The sequence below is a fragment of the Sebastes umbrosus genome, chromosome 17 (genome assembly GCF_015220745.1).
Source record: "Sebastes umbrosus isolate fSebUmb1 chromosome 17, fSebUmb1.pri, whole genome shotgun sequence".
Taxonomy (NCBI): Eukaryota; Metazoa; Chordata; class Actinopteri; order Perciformes; family Sebastidae; genus Sebastes; species Sebastes umbrosus.
Genome location: NC_051285.1, coordinates 26852715 through 26874792, shown reverse-complemented (window position 1 = coordinate 26874792; position 22078 = coordinate 26852715). Strand labels below are relative to the sequence as shown.

Here is a 22078-nt window from a genome sequence, read left to right as displayed (position 1 = left end):
GGTGGTGGCTCTGAAGTTCATGTGATGTGTTAAACAGTCTGTGTCTCTGTGTCCATCAGGTGGTGGCTCTGAAGTTCATGCCGAAGGTGGGTCGCTCTGAAAAGGAGATAAAGAGTCTGAAAAGGGAGATTGACATCATGAGAGGTCTTCAACATCCTAATATTGTCCAACTCTTTGACAGCTTTGAGACTGAAACTGAGGTATGTTCATTATCTTCTGTTTTAAATACACATCTTAGTTCACAAAAACAATACTGTCACATGGTGTTAAACAAGGTGATGTTCTTTCTCCTCCTACCCTGTTCACAGTATATGTTAAAGGTCCCATATCATGCTCATTTTCAGGTTCATACTTGTATTTTGTGTTTCTACTAGAACATGTTTACATGATGTAATTTTAAAAAAAAACTTTATTTTCCTCATACTGTCAGCCTGAATATACCTGTATTCATCCTTTGTCTGAAACGCTCAGTTTTAGCGCATTTTGACAGAATTGCAACAGAATTGCAACAGAATTGCGTTGCTAGGCAACACCTTGGGTCCATGTGTACTTCCTGTCAGCTGATGCTATTTAAATACACTGCAACAGGAAACAAACTGGGACACATTTAGAATGTTTATGTTTAAAACCGTGTAATGGTCTAAATATTGTATATTTGTGACATCACAAATGGACAGAAATCCAAACGGCTTGTTTCAAATGCAGAATTTCTGAATACGGGCTGTGTGTATTTCTCCTTATATTGAGCGTTTTGATAGTTTAACAGTATTTATAAAGAACTTAAACCTGTTTTATAATATAAAAGACATGAAAATCTCACTTTTTAATAATATGGGACCTTTAAGGAATCTAACTTAAGTATACATTTGAATGATTTAACTCTGGGCATTTTGACTTGGTGTTACAGATGGAGGTTGTCAATAAAAGTATTGAAAGAAGTAGGGAAAAAACTTACTTTTGGGACTGGAACACTGGAATATGCACCTGAATACAAATATTTGTGATTTACATTTGAGGAATTTATGACCTATGAAGTTGGAATTAAAATCTTGGCAGGTTCAGCTGGGAGAGCGTTAGGGTCTGTTGTCAACAAGGTCAAAATCTGTAAAGATCTTGGGTACTTTACTTGTTCACAACTTTATGATGCAAGTGTCTCCCCTCTATTAAATTATGCTTCAGGCATATGCGGCTTCAAAGAATGTAAAATAGCAGACTCTATACAGAATAGAGCAGCTTGCCATTGTTTTTTAGGTGTTTTATAAGTTTGCTCCTACTTTGGCTGTTCAGGTTGATTATAGGGTGGATTCCTGGTTCAATAATCCGAAAATGTGAAATGATGAGACTGTTTGTTTAATATGTCAGAATACAGGATCAATAAGAAGGTTTTTCTTTGGAGTAAATCACATCATGCTCCATGGGCTACAGAAGTTCATGCTATTTTTGAGGAAGCTACAATATATGTATAGTAATAATTTATCATGTAGCATGAACACAATTAGAAGAAAGTTACTTGCTAGATTTGAAGAAAAATGCTTGAAAGATATATTGTTAAAACCAAAATTGTAACATACACTAACATACTAACATAAATATATATTCAATTTCATTTCTATTTTATTCTATAATAAATTAAATATCTGTTAAAAAACTGTCCTGAAATGTTTTGGTGATCGTATGATGACAAAATGGATGTATGGCTTGGAAAAAACGTCAGGATGGTTTATTTGTCTAGTATTATTTGTAATTTATACTGCGACTCTGGTTTCTGCCTTTGTCTTTTCTTCATTTTCTAAATGAGGGTGTCTTTTCAGCCTGTTTCGGCTGGGCAAATTATGATCAACCAAACTAAGTATGTTTACATCTGAGTTCCTAATCCAATCACCATAATAATCCCTTATATGTTTCTAACAGGTTGTGGTTGTAACTGAGTATGCGGAGGGTCAGCTGTTCCAGATTCTGGAGGATGATGGGAATTTACCTGAGAGCCAGGTATTCATTTTCAGTGCACATAGAGCTATGCCAAACATCAGACTTATCATGGTTGCTCATGATCAACATCTTCCCTTCTCCCAAGGTCCGTGAGATCGCCTGCCAGCTGGTCTCAGCTCTGTATTATTTACACTCCCATCGCATTCTTCATCGTGACATGAAACCACAAAATATTCTGTTGGGAAAAAGTGGGGTGGTGAAACTGTGTGACTTTGGGTAGGTACAGTATATGTTGATTATTAATTAAAAGAAAAAGTAGCCGCATTAATCATTTCCACAAAGATACATGTGATGCAATCTTGCTGTAGGTTTGCAAGGGCCATGAGCGTCTCCACCTTGGTGCTGACTTCTATCAAGGGAACGCCACTGTACATGTCTCCTGAGCTGGTGGAGGAGAAGCCGTACGACCACACAGCTGATCTCTGGTCTCTGGGCTGCATCCTTTATGAACTCCACACGGGGGCGCCTCCGTTCTACACCAACTCCATCTTCCACCTGGTGCAGCTGATAGTGGGAGACAAAGTCAAATGGCCAGACACTATGAGCGACACCTGCACGGTACTGTACAACTACAGTCTGTATCATGTTTCGGTCGAAGTCAACATCTGTATAAAGATGTGATTTCAAATAAGGGAAGCTGATTGAATAGTGAAAACGTGAAGCCTTGTCTTTCAGATTCTCAGCCAGCTGGGCTTCAAAGCAGAAAATGATTTTTAGAAATGCTAAGGTTTAGTCCAAGTACCATCCCTTCACCCCCAGCCCAGTGCAGATCATTTTGACCAGACGCCAAAGACATATTTCTTCAATCATTTTGAGTTTTCCTCTTCTTTCTTGGCTTAAAAGTAGTCACATGTATCATTTTTGTTTCTTTTTTTCTTGTCAGTAATGTGTCACTGTGTAAACTGTATTTCAAACCCTCACATTTTAGCCCAAAATACTGAGCACATGTCCCTGATATGTTCAGTGATCGCTACAGGCCTGCTAAAGGGGAGACAAGGCATTAGTGTTTATCTAATATTTTCCTTACAGAGTTTCCTGAAAGGTTTGTTGACCAAAGACCCTCAGAAGCGGCTGTCATGGCCGGACCTCCTGCACCACCCCTTTGTTGCAGATGGTGTTTTAGGTGATTCTTAAAAAAAAAATCCAAATATGCGTGACGCTGGTCTGTTTCTGAGAATATTCTGATGTCTGATTTTAACTGTTTTATTCCCATGTTGATGTGTTGTCGCAGTGTTGTCAGACACAGGCCTTTACAGCCCTCTGACGGTCTCTCCAAGCCCAGACATGATGGCACTGAAACTACAGCAAGTGGCGGAAAAGACGGTACCGACTCCTGGAGGGAGCAGGTTATTGCGAAAGGTCAGGCAACAGGCGGATAGTAAAAAAGGGAAGCCAGTAGGCAGCGACAGCACGAAAGTGAGTCACAAATGGATTTTTCATTCTTAAATTAGTCCCATCGTGGACGTTCATTGAGGAACTTTAATCTATTCTATGTACGTTAACAGAAAAAGAAGGATGGAGTGGGAAATGAAAGGGCCACCTCTGCGACGGCAGCAGCAGCAGCATCCCCTAGAGCCAAGCCCCGCTCCAGTGATGTCTCTGTTACCTCGGGTCACTCGGCCGTGACAGCTGCCAATCAAAGCCTCAACCCAAAGAATCAAGCCTGCGTGAAATCAAAACACAGGTGTTTATGGGAGTTCAGAATAAAGATACAATATGACAGACTGAGGTGTGGGTTCACTGTTATGGGCTTTTCCTCTGCAGGGGTCAGATCAGCAGGGACTATGAACAGGAGTTCCCCTCGGTAGAAGTCGGGCCGCGGCTGGTGCAGAGATGCAATGAGGACAGGCAGGTCAGTGTCGGCTGTGATAAAAAGATTTAGAAAATGTGTCTTGTTCCATAATATAGAGCGTATATTCTTTTCCAGTTGCAAATCTGCCCTGGTGATAAAGAAACTGTTTGCTATATTAAAGTAAAATGTGTCATATAATATGAATAATTTCTTGTTTTTTCAGGACGTCGACAGTGAGGAGTATTGGGAGAAACTGGCCCAAGAATCAGATCCAAGCAGACAGCAGAGAGAACTATTAAACTACAGTGCCATTATACTTCAACTTAAATCCAAGATCCTGGCATTTAAAGCTCAGGTAATTAGATACAATTTTCAATAAAGTTTAAGTTGATTCTACCTCAGAACAATTTACACTTTTTTTTTTTTTTTTGTTTGGTCAGCTCACAGGTGGCGTTGTTAAAGAAGCGTGGCGGATTCGCCTACCACTGAAGGTCTTACGCAACCTGATTCTGACCTCTGACCTTGAGAAGTCCCACCACATCTGTCATGAACTTGGACTACCCCACGTCCTCTTTGACCTAGTCCGTGATGCTGTAGAAAACTCCAATCTCGTCAAGGTTAATGCTCAGGAAGGGAACCATATTCAACAATGCATTATTCCTGCAACAGTATTCCTGACTTTTTTTCTACTTCTGTCCCTGCTCAGCAACCATGGAGTGTGCCAGCGCTCGGAGAAATGATTGTTGTGCTCATGATCTACTGGGAGAAGCACTGTGACTGGGTGGAAGAAGAGCACAGGTTTGATTATTGCTTTTCTTAACTGAATTTGTTGGTTGCCATGTGTATACAAGTGAGTGACTATCACAGTCATTCAACTATCACAGCCCATCATCTGTTCTCTTACTGCAGACTGGAAGAGTTCACCAAGCCTTTCATTGCAATCCTCAGCCAACCAAACCTCAGTCCGTTGGCGGTAAGTACTCATTGAAGTTAGTATGTGTATAGATAGAGTGACTCTGGTTTATATATTTTGTGAGTTGTGTGACAGCTGATTCTGTGATCTCTTCTTTAGCCTCTGGCTGCCTTCGTTTTGTCTCTGTTAACACAACAAGACGTTCATGTTAAAGTCGATGTGGACACTCTAACCTCCTTGCTGAAAGAAACGCTTTTAGACTCATATGAGGTACTGAATCTGTGAGAAGTATTTTGGCAATAATTTGACAGTTTTTGGTGCAAGTTTAAAATGATCCAGCGTTGTGTTCTCGTGCCTTTTCAGCCCCAACTCTCTCTTCCTTCTGGCTGGGGACTCTGTGACGGCCTCCTGTCTTTACTCCTACACACACTCTCTGAGGTCAGACCATATGTGGTAAAAACTATATGACTGGATACCAGAGATAGACCTGCAATTTTGTCTTCTGAGCTTTGCCTGTTTTTTTTTTCTTTTAACAGCATGAAAATGGCTCTGGACCTTCAAGTTTAGATCCAGTAATGTTTCTGGATCTATGGAAAACAATTGGCTCTTCACTAGCCAGGACAACACCAGACGGCAGACCAGACTTCTGTTCAGCAAATGGTAAATATACATGTGTTATGTATTTAATGCGGATTGGACCAAAACTAGTTCTGCGTCAGCATTAATATGTCAAATTTGTACTTCTTAAAACAACAGAAAATACCCTGTTAACACATGTCCATTTTTAACGTATTAATACGTCGGTATGTGTTAACACTTTTTGTCACGTTTTAAAGCGTGGTAGGCCCACCACTTCATCAGTTTCTGAGGGGAAAACCTATACAGTGATTGCAAGAGAGAAAACAATTCCCCGATATCAGTTGACTTAGGCTAGATGGCAGTGTCAGAAACAAATGACAACCTGTTGAATTTTGAGTAGGTTGGGGTGAGAGGAAAGAATTTGGGCTGCAGCCTGTCACTGAAAGAGCTATTTAATACCACACGAGGGGGTGAAGCTGCGTCTTTTCTAGTCCATTTTCAGAACATTGTAGTTTTATCACGGCAGAATAACACTGGCTTAGCTGTAAAATGAGAAAGTTTGTGACCCGGCAGCCATGTTGAGATCAGTTGAGGGAATACCAAGCACCGCCCACCAGCCGGAGCACACTTTCTCATTTTACAGCTAAACACTACAAGATGCTTCTGAAAACATTTGAGGAGAGAAAAAGACATTACTGTAACAAAATATTGATTCATATTTGATCAGCGCTGCTTAGTTTGACCCTTTGATCGGAGTTCACGAGTGATTGACAGCTGCCTCTGTTGAATGAACAGCCAATAGAAACACTCTCTCTCTCTGAATGACCTGTGATTGGCCAAAGTCTCTCGTCACTAGGCTAGATTTTCTAAAACCTGAAAACAGAGCCATGAGGAGGTGTAGAAGTCGAGGTTTCTCTCAGAACACTTGAATTACAATATGCTGAAAGGTTATTATGGAATTTTTGCCCAATGATGCCAAAAAAATTCTACCTACTCTCGATTAAGAAGCACAAATTTTGGCATATTAATGCGGATGCACAACTAGAGGTTTTGACCCAATCCACGTTCAATACTTATGAGGCCCAAAATATTTAAAAAGTGTCTTTACTCATTTTTTTTCATTTTCTTTTTACATCAGGGCTGCATTCCTTTCTGTTCACCTCGCTGTTTGTCTTCACCAAGGATCCATTGTCATGCATTCCTCTGTTTTGTGAGCGCGAATCAAAATGTGTTTACACCCTTGGCCGGCTGCTGGGCGCTGACTGGTTGGTGTTCAGATTTCTTAACTTCCCGTTTCATTTGTACGACCAATCTCAGAGCAGCACAGCGACGCCTGGATTTAACAATACCATCTTTTATACCCTACAGTCTTCATTTGTTTGCTGAAGGCGATCCTGGGAGACATGAGGTGGACGTGAGTCACGACAGCTTGTCCGCGTTGAGCTGCCACTTGTTGTGCTTTCCGTTCGCCCTGGACCTGCCTTCACACGCCGCGTCCACGATTTTACAGCTGTATGACAGTTGTGGTATTGTTGCAAGCCTCCTGCAGGTGAGGGCCTTCCCGTGCTCTAATAAAGACCTCGCTGACAAACATAATTCTCTGATGCAACACAGGATAACTAATTGCAACAGGCTCACATCAGCCACACACTACTGCTAATGTCTCTGTATTTTTTTGTGTGTTGTTTGTTGTCGGCTGTTTGATCTGTGACGAGTTGTCTGGGTGATTTTGTTTTTCCGTGCTTTGGCAGGTAATTCAAACTCTTCCTCCTCCGCTATTAGAGCTGCCTCTCTCCCTGCTGAGCCGTTTGCTCCTGTGTGACCCCGAGCGCTCCGTTTACCGCCTCGGGGAAGCTGCTTGCGTTTTTTTCGCGCCACCCGCAGACGGCCAGCTTGCTGGCTCCAAACGCCACGCTCCACGAGGCAGAACTGCCAGCTCTCTGCTCTCTGCCCTGCTGCAGCTGGATGTGCTGTGGGACTCCGCCGTGGAGCTCTTAACTCTGTTGTCCCAAGTAGCCCGTTGCTCCCCTCGGCCCGCCCGCCTTCAGCTCCACCTGGAAGCCTCGGCGCTGCGCCAGGCGCTGGCTCACTCCTATGACCAGATCAGGGCTGCCACGTGCAGGCTTCTTGGAAATTTGGATCCATTCAGGCCTCCCACACCGCACACCCTGCAACCTGACATTTTCAAAAGTATGATAGACTGTCTGCACGATTCTAGCATGCCTGTCCGGCGGACGGCCTGCAGGGCGGTCGGGAACTGGTTGGGATTTATTGCGGCAGAGTTTAAAATGGCTAGGTCCAATGGAAAGGGCAGTACAGGGTGGGGCAAAGGAAAGAGACACAATGAGGCAATAGGAGATTTGTCTACGATAGCAGAACAGGGAGTGGACGACGAGGAGGGGTGCAGGTGGATAGAGGAAGCCAGGAGGACGGCGGCCATGCTGGCGTCTCTGATCACTGACCCCGACGCCCTCACACGTCGCCACTGCTGTGCGGCCCTGGGAAACCTGGTCAGTGTTGATGGCGCCGTATCCGTGCTGTTGGAGGAAGACGTGTCCAGCTTACTTCTGAGAGCGGCGTGCATGGATTCCCATAATGCAGTGAGACAAGCTGCCATAGCAACCCTGTGCCTGTACAGCGAGCAGGACGCAATACGTCAGGTAATAAACAGGTTACAGGAGGGCAGATGCTGACATTAAAATTAGTGTTTTCAGAATTTGGACCTTTTTGTTTCTTTAAGGAAGAAAACAATTCACATTATTTCCTTATCAAGGCTCACCTCTTAATGACTATCGCTAGTATTACCTTGAGCTCATTCATTCCTTTGTATAAACTTGTTTACTGGTCATAATTCATAATCTTTAAGTCAGATCTTTTAGTCAGATATTTTGCCTCAATCAGTCATGTGTCTGCACTTTAAATATTTTAAAGTTAGTCACTTTCTTTTGGATTTATTTGAAGGTGCTGAGATCCTTCGATGCCAGTGAGAAACTTCTTCAGGCTTCACAACACGCTCCTCCACAGTGTGACTACGGTCAGCTCATCAGACGGCTGTAAGTGAGTCCAGTTCACCAGGAATGATGACAGTAAATCATTCTTCTCCCTCTTCACTCTCCTTTAATCTTCCTTTCTTAAGCAGCGTGGTGGAGGACTACACACAGTAACCATTTATTCTTTTTATAAAATGTGTCTTTTTTTTATTTTATTTAAAGATTAAGTAAAGTTACTGGAAATAAAAAAGTAACTTTTCTTAATGGAGGTTTTTGCTGGCACAGCTGGAATTGTGGCTGAAATAAAAACAAAAGTGTGTTATGTGTGCTATTATCTGATGTTTCATTTAATGACACCAAATTTCATAAGAAAAATCAATGCAACTGTAATCGAAATTCTGCAGAGACAACGGCAGGTTTTCTTTTTGTTAGAGAGGAGATTGTTTTTACCTTTCACAGGCCGACTCCTCAGTAATAATCACTAGTGAGTCGTTATAAGAGCAGTAAGGCAGCGCACGTTGGAGTTTTTGTGCATGTTAGTTGCGTTCAGGTGCAGCGGACATCATTGATATTTAGAGGTCGTGTTTCTTTACCCAAGTTGACCGTCTGAGGATAACGGATGTTGTCTGTTGTACATTTTTTTTTTTAAGTCTTTTGATGCAAAATTGTGATTTGCGATATAAATAAAAATGGACCAGATTTCGGCCTGTATGTCGAGCCACTGCGGGCTGCGTTTTTCGGAGGGATGGACGCTGAATTAATTGTTCATTCCTTTTAAATTCATTTTGCAGCAACTTTATAAAAACGCTCAATAGTGGCATATATAATAATATAATATAATAATAATAACAGCAGTTTGTATTCCTCTTGTGGTATTAGTGTATGATGGGTCGCATCAGAAAGCAGCGCGTCTAGTCGTCCGTCCGTCCGACAGGCCCTGAAGGGCTCAACTTTACTTTGCCAAAAGAAAAAACAATTTTTTATTTTTTTTTAGTTGTTTTTTTCTTCTTATTTCTGCTTATTATAACAGGCGGTGCAGGTAACAATAATTTCCAGTCAAACTCAAAGAGAAAAGCTAATAAAACGGACTGAGTTGATGACACACTTTTTATTTTTCAAAGAAAATAATAAATAGACGCCACACACATGACATATGCATACATGATTAAAAATAACATGAAATTACAAAGGTTATTATGTGCTGTCACATATTTTTGGTTTTAACAATCAGAGTTGATAGTGCACCGCAGGAGGGTCAAACATGCCAAAAAAACTGATTAAACATTATAAATAAATGTCTCCAAAGATTGTCTTAAAGTAAATATGCATAGAAAAAAAATCTATCCTGGGTATAGGCATGTTTTACAGTGACAGTAGTGGTTATTTTTGGAAAATAATTTAGACAGTATCCTCTTACACCAACACTGCAAAAGCCTCAACAAATAAGCTAATGAGATTTTTTTTAAGTTAATCTTCTACAAAGAAAAGGCGAACACACTTCACTCCCTGAACATACAAAAGTTGTTACAAATTAGTGCAGATCAGCCAGAGGCCTAGAAAACTTATTGCCTTAACAAGCACTTTAGAGAAAGAACCCCCGACTTATTTCTGAAATCCTACATTTTCTACTCCGTTTATGGAAAAACATGCAGAGGGAGGCTGCTAGAACTCCACTAGTTACAATATTTGTACATAAGGAAAACCTTTCTTTTTCTTTTTTACATCAGGAAAACCTGTATGTCAAAAGCAGTGAAATCTCTACCATGTAAAATGAAGGACATGAATCATCCACTGGCATTTGTAGGACTGGAGGACAAATATATCCTGAGCTGCAAATTAGATTTTATAATTTGCAAAAAATTGCAAACACAATACAATGTCAGTTTCCACCCTCAAAACAGTATAAATGATTAACTAGTTCTCTTTCGGTCACAGAATCTATAATTTGGACATTATTCACTGCTGGAGAAAAGTAATTAAAAGTATTGCAAATATCAGGGGAAAAACAACAAATGTACATTGGACAACGTATTTTTTCTAACAAACAGGGTAAGATGTAAATGTTTGACCTTCAGTAAAATAAAAAGGAACGACATCCAGATCCCTTTAACAAATTAATATTTTGTGCTGCGTTAAACCTGAAGTCAATAAAAGGCTTTGTCCAAAAATAAAAATAACAATTTTAAACTGATAAAAATGTTATGTTACATTTAGATGTCACATTTTTGCAAAGGTCGATGAAAAAAATGTTTTTTTGTTCTTCTATACATCATCCGTTCTTTCCGCAATCATAAAAGTCAACACATCTTCAAGCGCAATCCTAATATTCTAAAATATTCATAGCAATTGAAATAACATTTTGCCATTCAAGAGAGGCGAGAAATTATTCTAGAAAAAGTATTTGGTTTGAAAGATGTGTTCAGAATGAAATGATGCAGTTTCACATGTCGACACCAACAACATATTTGACGACTATTGAAAAGGGCGATACAATAAATAAAACTTTAAAATAGAAAAAACATGAAGTTCTATTGCTGACATCAATTCCAATAATAAGGCTGTTAAAAACATTAAACCTGCATAATGAATAACATCACTTCTTCAGAAATAACCGTATTTCAATTAGTAGATCCAGGCAGTGTGAGATCTATTAAAAATGATTGTCATTTAAAGCATTGCAATGCCACAGTGCAGGCTCAAGTGATTAGAGTGCGAAAGCAATGGAAGCATTGGATAAGAGTGTTGATTTAAAATGTAAAAAATAATTCACATTATAGCAAAGCATGCATTTAACCCGCCCGCCATGAACAAAAAAAAAAATTAAACATTCAATTCTGGACAATCTTAAAGACACAAAAAAGCGCCACATTTTCCCTGTTACGCCCTCTTTAAATGTACTTGCAGGAGCTCGGTGTTACGCTGTCGTGTCCTGCTTGTGCCGCTGGCTGCGGGCCTTGTAAACTTCGATCAGCAGGTCTTTGACATACTGGATTTCACGTTCTACCGACTCTGCCTTGTCCCGGAGCTCCCGGTTCCTCCCTTCGAGGCCGTGCAACTGTTCCTCCAAAGAATCTAGCTCCGCCCTTTTTCGCTGGCGATACCTGCGTTAAGCGAAGCAAAGATTAAAAGCAGATCTTTACCTGTGAAGTCAGTTCAGTATTTTCATCAAGCAGAAAGTAAAACTTACCTGTGAGCGGCAGTTTTGTTCTGATCTCTCTTCTTCTGTTTGCGCTGGCCGCCTTCGGCCGGAATGAGGTCTTCTTCGTATTTCAAAGCACAGTGGTCTTCCTTCAGCCTGCATGCTTGTCGGTGCCCCGAAGACTCCAAGTTCAGACTCTCCCTAGCCATTAAAAGACACTCTGGACCCTGATCCTCCAGGAAATTACAGTGTAAATCATGCTGCCCTATCTGTAGACTCTCTGCTTTCACCTGTTCGTTGATGTTGCCTAAGAAGCTATGATAGGCCTCGGACTGCGGCGTTGGTGGAAGATAACATCCTTCGCCGCTCTCTGATTTCCAAGAAACGGTGGCTTTTGTCACCTCCACACTTGCTTTGATACTACTCAGCACCTCGTTGTTACCGGAGCCTCCGCTGACCTCCCTCATGCTGTACATCAGCAAATCCTCTTTCTTGTGCGGGACATCAAGTGATCCGCCAAAGCCAAATCCGCCGCCGACAACCTTCGCGCCGCCTATGACATCTTGACCGAAACAGCAATTTTTGTCTTCTTTTGGTAGAGCGGCACATCTTCTGACCTCGACTGCACTACCCAGACAGTAGCTCTTCCCTACTAGCTGCTCGTCCTCTACGCAGTCGTAGTTGCCCGTAAGGGTCACCGCTGAATTACCTGAGTTACTTCCTTTGGAACTCAACAAACTGCTATCATAGCCTTCACTGAACCTCACGCCATCAGGAACTCTTTTCCTAACACACCCACTGGGGCGACTGCAGCTGTACGGGGCGTGTCTTGGAATTTTGGATCGCCCAATGGGCCCGCCACAGATGCTCAGCAGGTCCAGTTCTCCGGTTGCCAGGGTAACAAGGAGTGGGCTGGATTCCGATTGGTTGGCTGTCGAGTATGATGCGTATGGCAGCTGATTGAACGGCTGAGGACCCGCCGGCAGTGGACCCCTGTCGCATCTTCCCAGCCTCGGCCCTTTCTCTGGCAGTGGTTCAGACAGGAAGTAGTCCTCTAGTTGGGCGAGTTCCTCTTGCAGCAGAGAGGTCATGACCTCCAAGTCAGAGGGCACCTGGATATCATTCTGGAGGGGTGAAGGGGGAAGGGAGGCATTGGTGGAGGAGGGAGGGGAAGGAGGGTTTGGGAGGTACGAGGAAAAATCCACTTCTTCCGTCATCCAGTCAGTGAGACCATCACCTATGGAGGAGAGAGAAAAATTGCAATCGTTAAAAGCTGTTTGCTGGAGGAAAATATTGCAGCTAAATAACAACGTTCATGGAAACATTATAAAAATATCAGTCATCCAACATTGCACGAAGCGGCTTTCTAAAGGCATAATGTGATCGACAATAGTTAATGCAAAGCTAGATTTTTTCAAAATATAGTTGCAGCGTATTAGGCGTAGCTAGCTTTTTTACTTACTGTTCGAGAAGGACGAATGTGCTGCAGTGCCGAGCCCACCTGAAATGGGGAAAAATATAAAAAAGCGTACTCGCTGCAACTCACCAATTAAGTGCTGACTCTCCTCTGACACCTCCCCCCTGCACCCCTGTGATTGGCTGTGGTTAGCCTGTGGGTGAGAGAGAGCGAGGGGGTCTGCCGGGCAGACACGAAGAGTCTTCCAAACAGGAGCTGATGTTGCCATCATATTGTCTGTTGGCGCTTTGATTCAGTCCAAGTCCAAGCATGTGCTGAGAGCGAGCGGGTTCTGACAGATGGGCCACAGTGAGCAGGGCTGGGTGAGCATAATGAAACCTGGAGGGGGAACACAAACAGGCATCAGAAACATGCTGCTAAAAAAAAAACACAACTTATCCAGACGAGCGGGAATCAGGAGCATCACTCTTGCTGCTCTCAGCAAGTTTCTCAACATGACTCCAAGAGGAAATCACCTGCAGGTCATCATGAAATGGGTTTTTTTAGCAATAAAATTAACTCTCCAAAAAATGCACATTTATAGCAATTATTAAAAATAGAATTAAATCAAAAACAAACCCTAAGATTTGACTCAGTCAGTGACACACAAGTGAGAGCTGTGTCCTTTGAGCTTTGAACTCCCTCAAAAGCAAAATGCACTTGATGTCCTCAAAACACGTGGGACCCAGTAACTCTGTCAACGGCCTGACTAACTGTTGTCAAGCAGCACTAACTCTAACTCTCCGACTGAGTGAGAGAGACACTCTGATCTATTTAAATCCGATTAATGCAGATCAGCTGCCTTCTAATCGCATGTTCCTTTTAAATTGATCACCTGTTTGACCACTTAAGCAGGTTAGGTGACAATAATGTGGCATCTTAATGGACACCTGGCATGACCTGCTTAGCTGAAAGTGACAGAAATGTGATACACCAGTGTACTAGAGGTTTTATCATACATTTACATGAAATATTAGTTACCAACACATAACACAGCTATAATATAAACCCTCAAAGCAGCCCAAAAACAGACTAAACCCTAGAAAGCAATGCTATTAAAGAAGCATTAAATAGTCTATATGAAGACATCAAAATAGAAGAAATTGTATAAACAAGCCAAACAGGCGTCTGTAACCACTTGTGACACAAAACCACACAGAAACAAACACAGCCTGTATAAATAACAGAGTAGAGTTTCACCTACTCCATTCTTGCAGGAAAAAGGTGACAGAAATGTGATCCACAGTGTACTAGAAGCTATATCATATATTTACATGAAATATTTGTTACCTTGACATACAGCTATAATATAAACCCTGCCACGCACTGTTATCAAAGCAGCCCAAAACAGACTAAGTCCTGTTAAATAAGCATTAAATAGTCCATATGAAGACATCAAAATAGAAGAAATTGCATAAAGCAGAGAAACAAGCGTCTGCAACCACTTGTGACACACATGCAAATACAACACAAACACAGCTTGTATGCATAGGGAGTAGAGAGAGTTTCACTTACTCCATTCTTGCAGGAAAACAGGTAGAGCTCTTTGGGGGTGCGTTGCAAAAAGCAAAGCACGGTTTCTTTTTCGGGGGTCCAACAAACTTGACCAGTTCACAACAGAGCCATATTTGTTTAGCTCTGAATATCCGGGACAGCGTGTTGTTGCTTTGTTGTGGTCGACCTGTAAACTGAGGGAGCTGCTGCTTAATTGTGAGAAAGCATCAGTTCATTCACACCTAGCAACCGACTGCGTCACCAGGACAAACCGAGCTGCACAGTGTAGATCCCTCCGCCCTCCGCCCTCCACCGTGCTCACAGAAGGACGTCCCACCAACTCACCGCTTTGCTCCGTTATAAAAGTAGTGTGGAGGATACTCGTTCCTTCATGCTTAAAGTAACAAGAACAAATTAAATAAAAAGGCAACAAATGTATCACAAACACCTTGAACAGCAACATTCCATGGAAAGCTACAAATGTATCACAAACACATTCTATAGTAACATTCCATGGAAAGCTACAAATGTATCACAAACACATTCTATAGTAACATTCCATGGAAAGCTACAAATGTATCACAAACACCATGTACAGCAACAGTCCATGGAAAGCTGTTTTTATCCTAGTCTAGCTTTAAAATATCAAGGAGCTTTTAGTCAGAGGACAAACACTAACTCAGGGTCTATAATTCAATGAAACTGGGAAATTTCGAAGTGGTAGTGGAATAACAAGTTGTTCCGACTCCTTTCAGTGTTAATATCTTAGTAGTAATGGGGTAAAGTAATCACATTATGTGTCGCGTTACACTTTGTTATTGTTTTTCCCAAAAAGTAGGGCCAGTACTGTTAGTTTCTTCTCCTTTAACCTGCTGATTGTCTTGATTTTCGTGTGCACAGCTCTTAAACACACTCCTATATAGTTCAGAGACAGTATAGGCTACTTATGCATGTATTATAGTATTGTTTTGATAGGGAACTATTTGATTCACAACGCACTTTTGTTGTTGAAGTCTGTTGCATCGCCGTTGCATCAGTGGTCCATGCTGCAGAGCCGATTGGCTGCAGGTGCTCCAGACTTGCCTCTCTCTCATTGGTCGGATTCAGCATCCAAGTGAGATGTGATTGGTCGGCGGTAGGCAAGGGCACAGCGTCACTGTGTTGTTGTCTTTTTTTTCTTCTTCCTGCAGTGCAGACTGTGTGCACATGTTTCAGGTAAACAAACCCGGGTGTGGATATATCAGTTGCTGCAGTTTTTAAAGCTGAGAAAAGCTTTTTGTGTTGCAGTTTTTACCGGAGAGAGCTTGTGATAATCAAGTCTGTCTGATTATACAGTTAAGCAAACTAAATGAGAGTGTATGTCATTTAATAGATAGATAGATAGATAGATAGATAGATAGTAACATTATTGATCTCGAGGGAAATTCAAGTTCCCAGCATCACAGTTCCATAGTGCAAAACATGTTAGTAAAAAGGCAGTAAAAAAGTTAGTGATGCAAAGTACAACAAAATATACCAGATATAAAAGTACAAGGAGATGAAGAAAACTGTTAATACTACTTTATAATAGGATTCCATGTTGTAATCATAGGCATGCAGTCTCTTTGTGTTATTATTTGCAATTACTCTATTCTAAATTTGTCAAATAATGATTTAATTTTCCTTTTTGCTAATTGAATCAATAGTTGTCAGCTCATATGAGAATCAACTTCACCAGGACATTGATGAAATGACACTTAGTAAGTGAATAATGGAAGATGATTTATTCATGGATTCATTTAGATAGATAGATAGATGGATAGATAGTAACTTTATTGATCCTGAGGGAAATTCAAGTTTCCAGCATCACAGTTCCATAGTGCAAAACATGTTAGTAAAAAGGCAGTAAAAAAGTTAGTAGTGCAAAGTACAAAAAACTATACTAGATATAAAAATACAAGGAGATGAAGAAAACTGTTAAAAGTGAATATAGTGCAGGGTAACAGCTGTGATACACGACTATTAAAAAAAGTGAATGTAGTGCAGAAGAGATTGTTAAAACTGAGTATAGTGCAGGGTAACTCCAGTAGCTTAGTGTATGAAAGTGCACTGTGTTATGATTTGCAATTACTCTATTCTAAATTTGTCAAATCATGATTTAATTTTCCTTTATTCTTTTTTTTTTGTTAATTGAATCAATAGTTGTCAGCTTATATGGGAATCAACTTCACCATGACATTGTCTGATGAAATGACACTGAGTTAGTGAATATAATGGAAGATAACTTATTCAAGGATCATTTATTGTCATTCTGCAACACAGATTGACTGTTCATCATAATACACTTTGAGAATCCTTATTTCCTCGTGGCTAATTTAGTGAGACACAGCTGGCAGAACCAAATTGATTTACTTGTAATGATTGTCAGTTACTATTATGTGGGAAATAAAGCTTTGTTTTTTTCCTTTCAGCAAATCCCGAAGCTGAGTGAACGCGCTGTTCTCCTGTTGCTATAGTAATAGCGGACACTGCCCCCTATTTTAGACTTGTTTTCTGGTTGCTGTTGCCATGGGATTTGCATCTCTCTCTCTCTCCCTCTCTCTCTCTCTCCCTCCCTCCATACCTGCTGTTTTCCTTCCAGCTCACCTCTGTTTCTGCACCCCTCCCTGTTCAACCATTCCTCCATCTCATTTGCTGAGTTGCATCTCTGTGACATTATCATTTTGTCAAAACCAATGGGCTCATTTCCAGTTCTGCTGAATTAGCATATTGACGGGACGCTAGCCTCTAATAGATTTGTCCACTGAGCAGCGTGTCTGTGTATTGAGTGAAAGTCGGAAAAGATCCAACTCGAATTGATCGCACATAATCACATTATCCAGAATGGCTACAGAGGAGTTGTTTCCACACAAAGGGAAGCATGTCCTTTTAAACAGAGTTAATCTACAGATATTGAATTTGATTAACACACTGTGTGTAGGACTGTGAAGTCCATCTGTGTTGATCTGAGTCATTTAAAGGGACAGCCCTGTTCCAGAGGAGCTATTCAGCAAAATGCCCACCGTGTGGTAGCGATCATATGAGCGGAGCTTTGAGAGATTTGTAGAAGGGCGACCTGATGCAATCTAGATAAGTGTGGTTGTAATGAAGACCAGATTGAGATAGTAGCTGGTGAAGTCGGATGGTCTCCCAGGAAATCGCTGACTGCTCTCTCTGTCTGTATTAATTGGTCCACTGAGGGCCTCCTGTTTGCGCATCATGGGAGAGAAATCCAAGGTGCTGCTCATGACGGCACTGCTGCATTTACCTGTTGTCTCCACTATTACGCACAATTTCCTTTGTCATTATTTAGGAAAATATGTGTTAAATGTGCAGCAAAATGAAATTCTCCCTCTTGCTTTTGATAATCCAATGGGCTCAGGTTCTCAGAGTAATATCTGGATTATTACAATTTTCCAGATTAAACAACTAAATTGAGTGAGTCAAGGGGAAGCTGTCAAACTTTGATTCAAACTGGACTTCAGATTTATTTGAGATATTTATTATCATTTTCTTCAGCGAGACGAGGCCGTCCGTCAACTGACGCCCAATTTCATTGTCTGAATATTGTGTATGAGGCGAGAAGTCAGAAAAAGTTGATGCTGCATGCCAAGTGCACGTATGGCACGTTAGTGAGGGTTACACCATCATTTCATCATCATCTCTCTCAGAATTTATTGTCCTCAACTTTTGCCCCTCTTTGAACATACGATGAAAACATGGAATTCAGTTACGACTTGTGAATGGGAGCCTCTCAGGGGGGATTTGTGGATGTTTTTTGTGTGTGTGTGTGTTCAGCCTGCAAATCACTTCCGTTCGTTTGGCATAAAAACATTTAATCGAGTCTTAAAAAAAGTGACAACAACTGAATATAATTTTCATTCATGAATGATATCTAGGCTGACTTGATTTGCATTCAGCTTTGACAGATGTGAACCAGTCAGTCGCAGGGTTATGTTTATTTACTATTCCTCCAGGACTTTGTGGTAAATTAGAGGTGTTTGATGTGAAGGACTACAGCGTCTGTTTTGTCCCCCTTTGGGATGTCACAGCTTTTAGGAGATCACTCCTAACTAGCTCTAACTCCTAAAGGCATCTTGAAGGCGCACAAAGCTCAGCGTAGACTGACCTGGCATGAAAAAATATTAAACCCCATGTTGTAAAAGTCAATATGAGCAGCTTGTCTGGGAAAGTCTGGGAGGAAAAACTCAACAGAACAATAACAGCAGAATAACCATAATAAAATAATAATGGAGGGTCACAGATTTTTACGCAAACTTACCGTTCGTGCATCACTTGTTTTCTTCAAAATTTTCACTCTTTAAGCAGACAAGTCCCAAATGGTTCCTCGGTGTCATTCGCAGCACTCAGGCCGCATCGCGCTGCCCAGCAGAACCGTTTGAACCCCAGAGGCTCGGCGTCTGTCGCCTTTGAGCTTCACACAGCCAATATTCATTCTGCTTCTTGCTCACAACACAACTCATCCCGTTCACTCCTCAGAGCTTCACTCAACTGTCACCTGAGTTTATTTTATATTGACACTGAACTTTAAATATGTTTAAGGCTGGTAATTTAAAACAACTGACATTTTCATTTCTTATCGTTCATCAGTTTATTTTCATATTACATTTTAATCACGTGGGTGTTGCTTTTATATTAATTCAACTATGAACTATGAATTCCAACATCACCAAACCTACTGAGGGTAAAGGTCAAGGCCACGGTATCCCAACAATATTCCCCCAAATAATGATGTAACGAACAGGAAACATTTGGCTCGTTCGACATTATGGGAAACTCCTGGCTGTCGCCGGATCAAAGACCTGATTGGCTCTTAGTTTTGACAGCAAACACCACGTGTTGTAGAAAAGTCGGAACTTTCTGTGTAATTGTAATATTTAACGCTAGTCTCATGTTGTGCAATGAAGGTTTCATCTGTTAACAAACACATCTTGTGTGGTTGATAATAATAATTATAATAATGCAGGTTATTTATATAGCACTAAAACGAGTGCTCATTACAAAGTGCTTTACAAGGCGGACATAAAAATAAAAAAGGATAGAATCCAATGCCAGATACACGCACATTTCCACATATAGATATATTTACAAACAAATATAAATAAATCCAAACGTGGTCTGAAAACTACAAGTAGCCTACAGATCAGATTTAACAGGATTTAACTTTTCCTGTGACTTGACCACAGCTTTTTGTCTCCGCCCCCTGCTGCTGCTGCTGCCGCCTGATCTCGTCTACTTTCCAGGCGAGACGCAGTTCATCTCAAATGAGCCTTTTAAAACAGAGCTAACATTAAGATAAAGCAATAACCAGTCTGTTACTTCACTTTCTTTAAAGGGACTCTCTGTAAGAATCAGAATTTTCTTGTTAACAGTGACACCTGTGGCCGTTAAGTCAGTCAGCGTCCTGTTGCTCGCGCTACGTAGAGGCAAGTGAGCATTGATCAAAACAGTGAGGCGACACACGAGAATGTGATTGTGATTGACAGGCATCATGTTGATTAACGTTAGCAACATTAGCCAGCTAAAACCACAATATCACTATATATTTCACATGCTCGCTCTGTAGTAATGTTAGCTCACCTGTCCAGTAGGAATTTTGTCAGCCAGCTTCGGGTCCGTTTTGATGCCCAAAACTAAACGAAGGTCCCTACATGAATCGAAGGCCCGGTCGATGTTGGTCCTAGTTTTACCCCGACGCCGGTCACATTCCTGTTTTGCAAGACGGGCTTCACTAGATATAAATTTGTGTTTTTGTGCTTCCGTGGAATTTGTGTTGGAGTCTGAGTTGTGCTGGGGGTTGGTCCTTTGTTGGCGTTAGCGGACTCCATTTCTTACCAAAAGTTAGCTATGGTTGCACACTGTTAGCCCTGAAATGGAGCTCGGAGCGCGCATGATGTCACATCTGTTGGATTTTCCCGGAAAAATCGGCCCGCATTCTTCACATTAAAAGCAGTCTACGGGCTGATAGAGGAAACAGAAAGGCGTGGAAGGTCTCATTTTTTAGGGTTAGGTTACAACCTGTTCACACATTGGCAATAAAAAACGATTAAAAAACATTTATAAGTATAAAAACTTACAGTCCCTTTAATATGAACTGTGTTTTTACAATTTGAAAAACTATTTATCGTCTAAACATTGGATGGGTAGAAGGAGTGAAGTAGGACTGAACACAAGTGATATTGGAAAATCCTTCACTTTCATGGCTGCTAGTGAATGACATATAAAAGAATAATATCCCACTCTGGGGTGCAGTTGTGATGTTCACAATCTCTGTTTTTGTTGGCCTCATTAGGTCAGCAGTGGTGCCTCCGCCTGCTGCTTATTCTCCCCTCTGGATATTTTTCAGATATCATTGTTGTGCTTGCCTTGAAAATCCGAAAACATGTTTCTTTTATTGTAATTTAATGATTTTTACATCGCGTACCCTATTTGGAATTCATGACTGTCATTTTACATCGCCTTCAAAGAGAGCGAAGATGATTTGTTCAAAGCGGTAAACATTAAGAGTGGAACTTTCACTGGTGCATCAGATGCATTTAGTGAACGCCTCTTTCATCTGCTGTGTCTGAGTGAGTGTGTGGGGGGGCATGTTTCGGGGTTGGGCAGGAGATTTTTCTCTTTAATCTCCTAAATTACTCTGAACTCACATGTGGATATGAAAACTTATAAATTAAAAACGTCTGCGCTGAGATCTTGTGAAGGATGTGTAAGTCTTTGACAGATGATGCCGAGATATCTCTGTTTCATCAGAGTTGTTTTTTCTCAGACCGGGTTAATATCTCCTATTAATGTTGACAAAATCATGTGAGACCCGTACTAATTCACAGCCCGGCTATCTTATTTGTGCTCTAAAGGCCTCGGGGAAAGGCCAGTCTGCGCGTGTGAAAGTGAGAGGAGATCACCCATGGCTCATTAATATTTCACCAACAATAAGGCTGGGTGTCACTCACGCTCATCACCGCGGTAATGAGCTCTCACTGCCCTCTTAAAGATCTGTTTATTATTCAGCCGGGTGCGCCGGAGACTCAAAGACACTGAATGACACGATGTGTGAAAATCTCTGCCAAGGTCAGAGGATGGTGTGAACGCTGTCAGTGAAGCTGAAGATAGATGTAGTCCCCTCTCTGGTGTCTCGTGAGTTTCAAACCAGGGAATTAAAAAATTAACCTTTCAAGTGCTGAATCTAATTGGTACCTGTCAGGGGGCAAGGTGTGTTTCCATGATTACCTGCACGCGTCTCTTAAATATTCCAGTGATTCCCTGCGTTAAATTAATCACACAACAGTTATATATTATCATTTATCTGCACATGCACCTCGCTGATTTGAGAGCATGAGACGAGACACACCGTGTGAATACATTTTCATATAAGAACTTGTTTATGGGGCGACTTTTTTCTTCTCCATTTTTTTTTTTTTTTTTTACATGATTTCAAATTTCTCGATGTTGAATCATGCGTGTTAAGTTGCATGTAATTTCACTCCATGTTTTTTTTATTTTTATGTGGCCTACCTCGTGCAGGGCGAGCCATAATAATTAATTACACCGTGCCAGAAATACACACATGGGGTACGATCTACAAACTTCTGGAGCAACTCCTGCAGATAATCAGCGTTAACGAGACAATTAACTAATCAAACCACCTGACTGCTGTTATATAAATAGAGGAGCTGCGGTGTCTTAAAGG

General features: G+C 41.2%; 2 protein-coding genes across 6 annotated transcripts in view; one reads left to right on the top strand and one right to left on the bottom strand.

Annotated features, from left to right (window-relative positions):
• The window catches only part of stk36 (serine/threonine kinase 36 (fused homolog, Drosophila)), an 89335-nt gene extending 80738 nt beyond the window's left edge, over positions 1–8597 (top strand). For all 4 annotated transcript variants that reach the window (XM_037748343.1, XM_037748341.1, XM_037748340.1 and 1 more), the window contains 19 exons: positions 60–200; positions 1912–1989; positions 2075–2205; positions 2298–2547; positions 3019–3112; positions 3221–3405; positions 3495–3673; positions 3754–3841; positions 4005–4136; positions 4222–4398; positions 4488–4579; positions 4691–4754; positions 4854–4964; positions 5058–5132; positions 5231–5354; positions 6412–6538; positions 6642–6822; positions 7025–7933; positions 8235–8597. In XM_037748343.1, coding sequence (XP_037604271.1) covers positions 60–200; positions 1912–1989; positions 2075–2205; positions 2298–2547; positions 3019–3112; positions 3221–3405; positions 3495–3673; positions 3754–3841; positions 4005–4136; positions 4222–4398; positions 4488–4579; positions 4691–4754; positions 4854–4964; positions 5058–5132; positions 5231–5354; positions 6412–6538; positions 6642–6822; positions 7025–7933; positions 8235–8330 — 3234 coding nt within the window. In that variant the 3' untranslated portion in view covers positions 8331–8597. The remainder of the gene's footprint in view (positions 1–59; positions 201–1911; positions 1990–2074; positions 2206–2297; positions 2548–3018; positions 3113–3220; positions 3406–3494; positions 3674–3753; positions 3842–4004; positions 4137–4221; positions 4399–4487; positions 4580–4690; positions 4755–4853; positions 4965–5057; positions 5133–5230; positions 5355–6411; positions 6539–6641; positions 6823–7024; positions 7934–8234) is intronic.
• A 755-nt stretch (positions 8598–9352) lies between these two features.
• On the bottom strand, positions 9353–15651 carry atf5a (activating transcription factor 5a). 2 transcript variants are annotated; one of them, XM_037748347.1, is made up of 5 exons: positions 14698–15651; positions 14374–14546; positions 12949–13197; positions 11451–12639; positions 9353–11364 (listed from the first exon to the last, which is right to left on the bottom strand). In XM_037748347.1, the coding sequence occupies exons 3-5, from the start codon at positions 13088–13090 to the stop codon at positions 11178–11180; spliced, it is 1518 nt and encodes a 505-aa protein (XP_037604275.1). In that variant the 5' UTR covers positions 13091–13197; positions 14374–14546; positions 14698–15651; the 3' UTR covers positions 9353–11177. The 2 variants fall into 2 exon arrangements, with proteins under 2 accessions (XP_037604275.1, XP_037604274.1); XM_037748346.1 differs by having other exon boundaries at positions 14374–15651.
• Positions 15652–22078: the final 6427 nt, after the last annotated feature.

What these genes read in the sequence shown, in the direction of transcription:
- atf5a (XM_037748346.1), bottom strand. Translation starts at nt 13,090, where the DNA reads ATGATGGCAACATCAGCTCCTGTTTGGAAGACTCTTCGTGTCTGCCCG. An exon ending in GGAGAGTCAGCACTTAATTG is followed by an intron (nt 12,640 to 12,948) that starts GTGAGTTGCAGC and finishes TCTCCTCCATAG; the next exon opens with GTGATGGTCTCACTGACTGG. An exon ending in AACAAAACTGCCGCTCACAG is followed by an intron (nt 11,365 to 11,450) that starts GTAAGTTTTACT and finishes CGCTTAACGCAG; the next exon opens with GTATCGCCAGCGAAAAAGGG.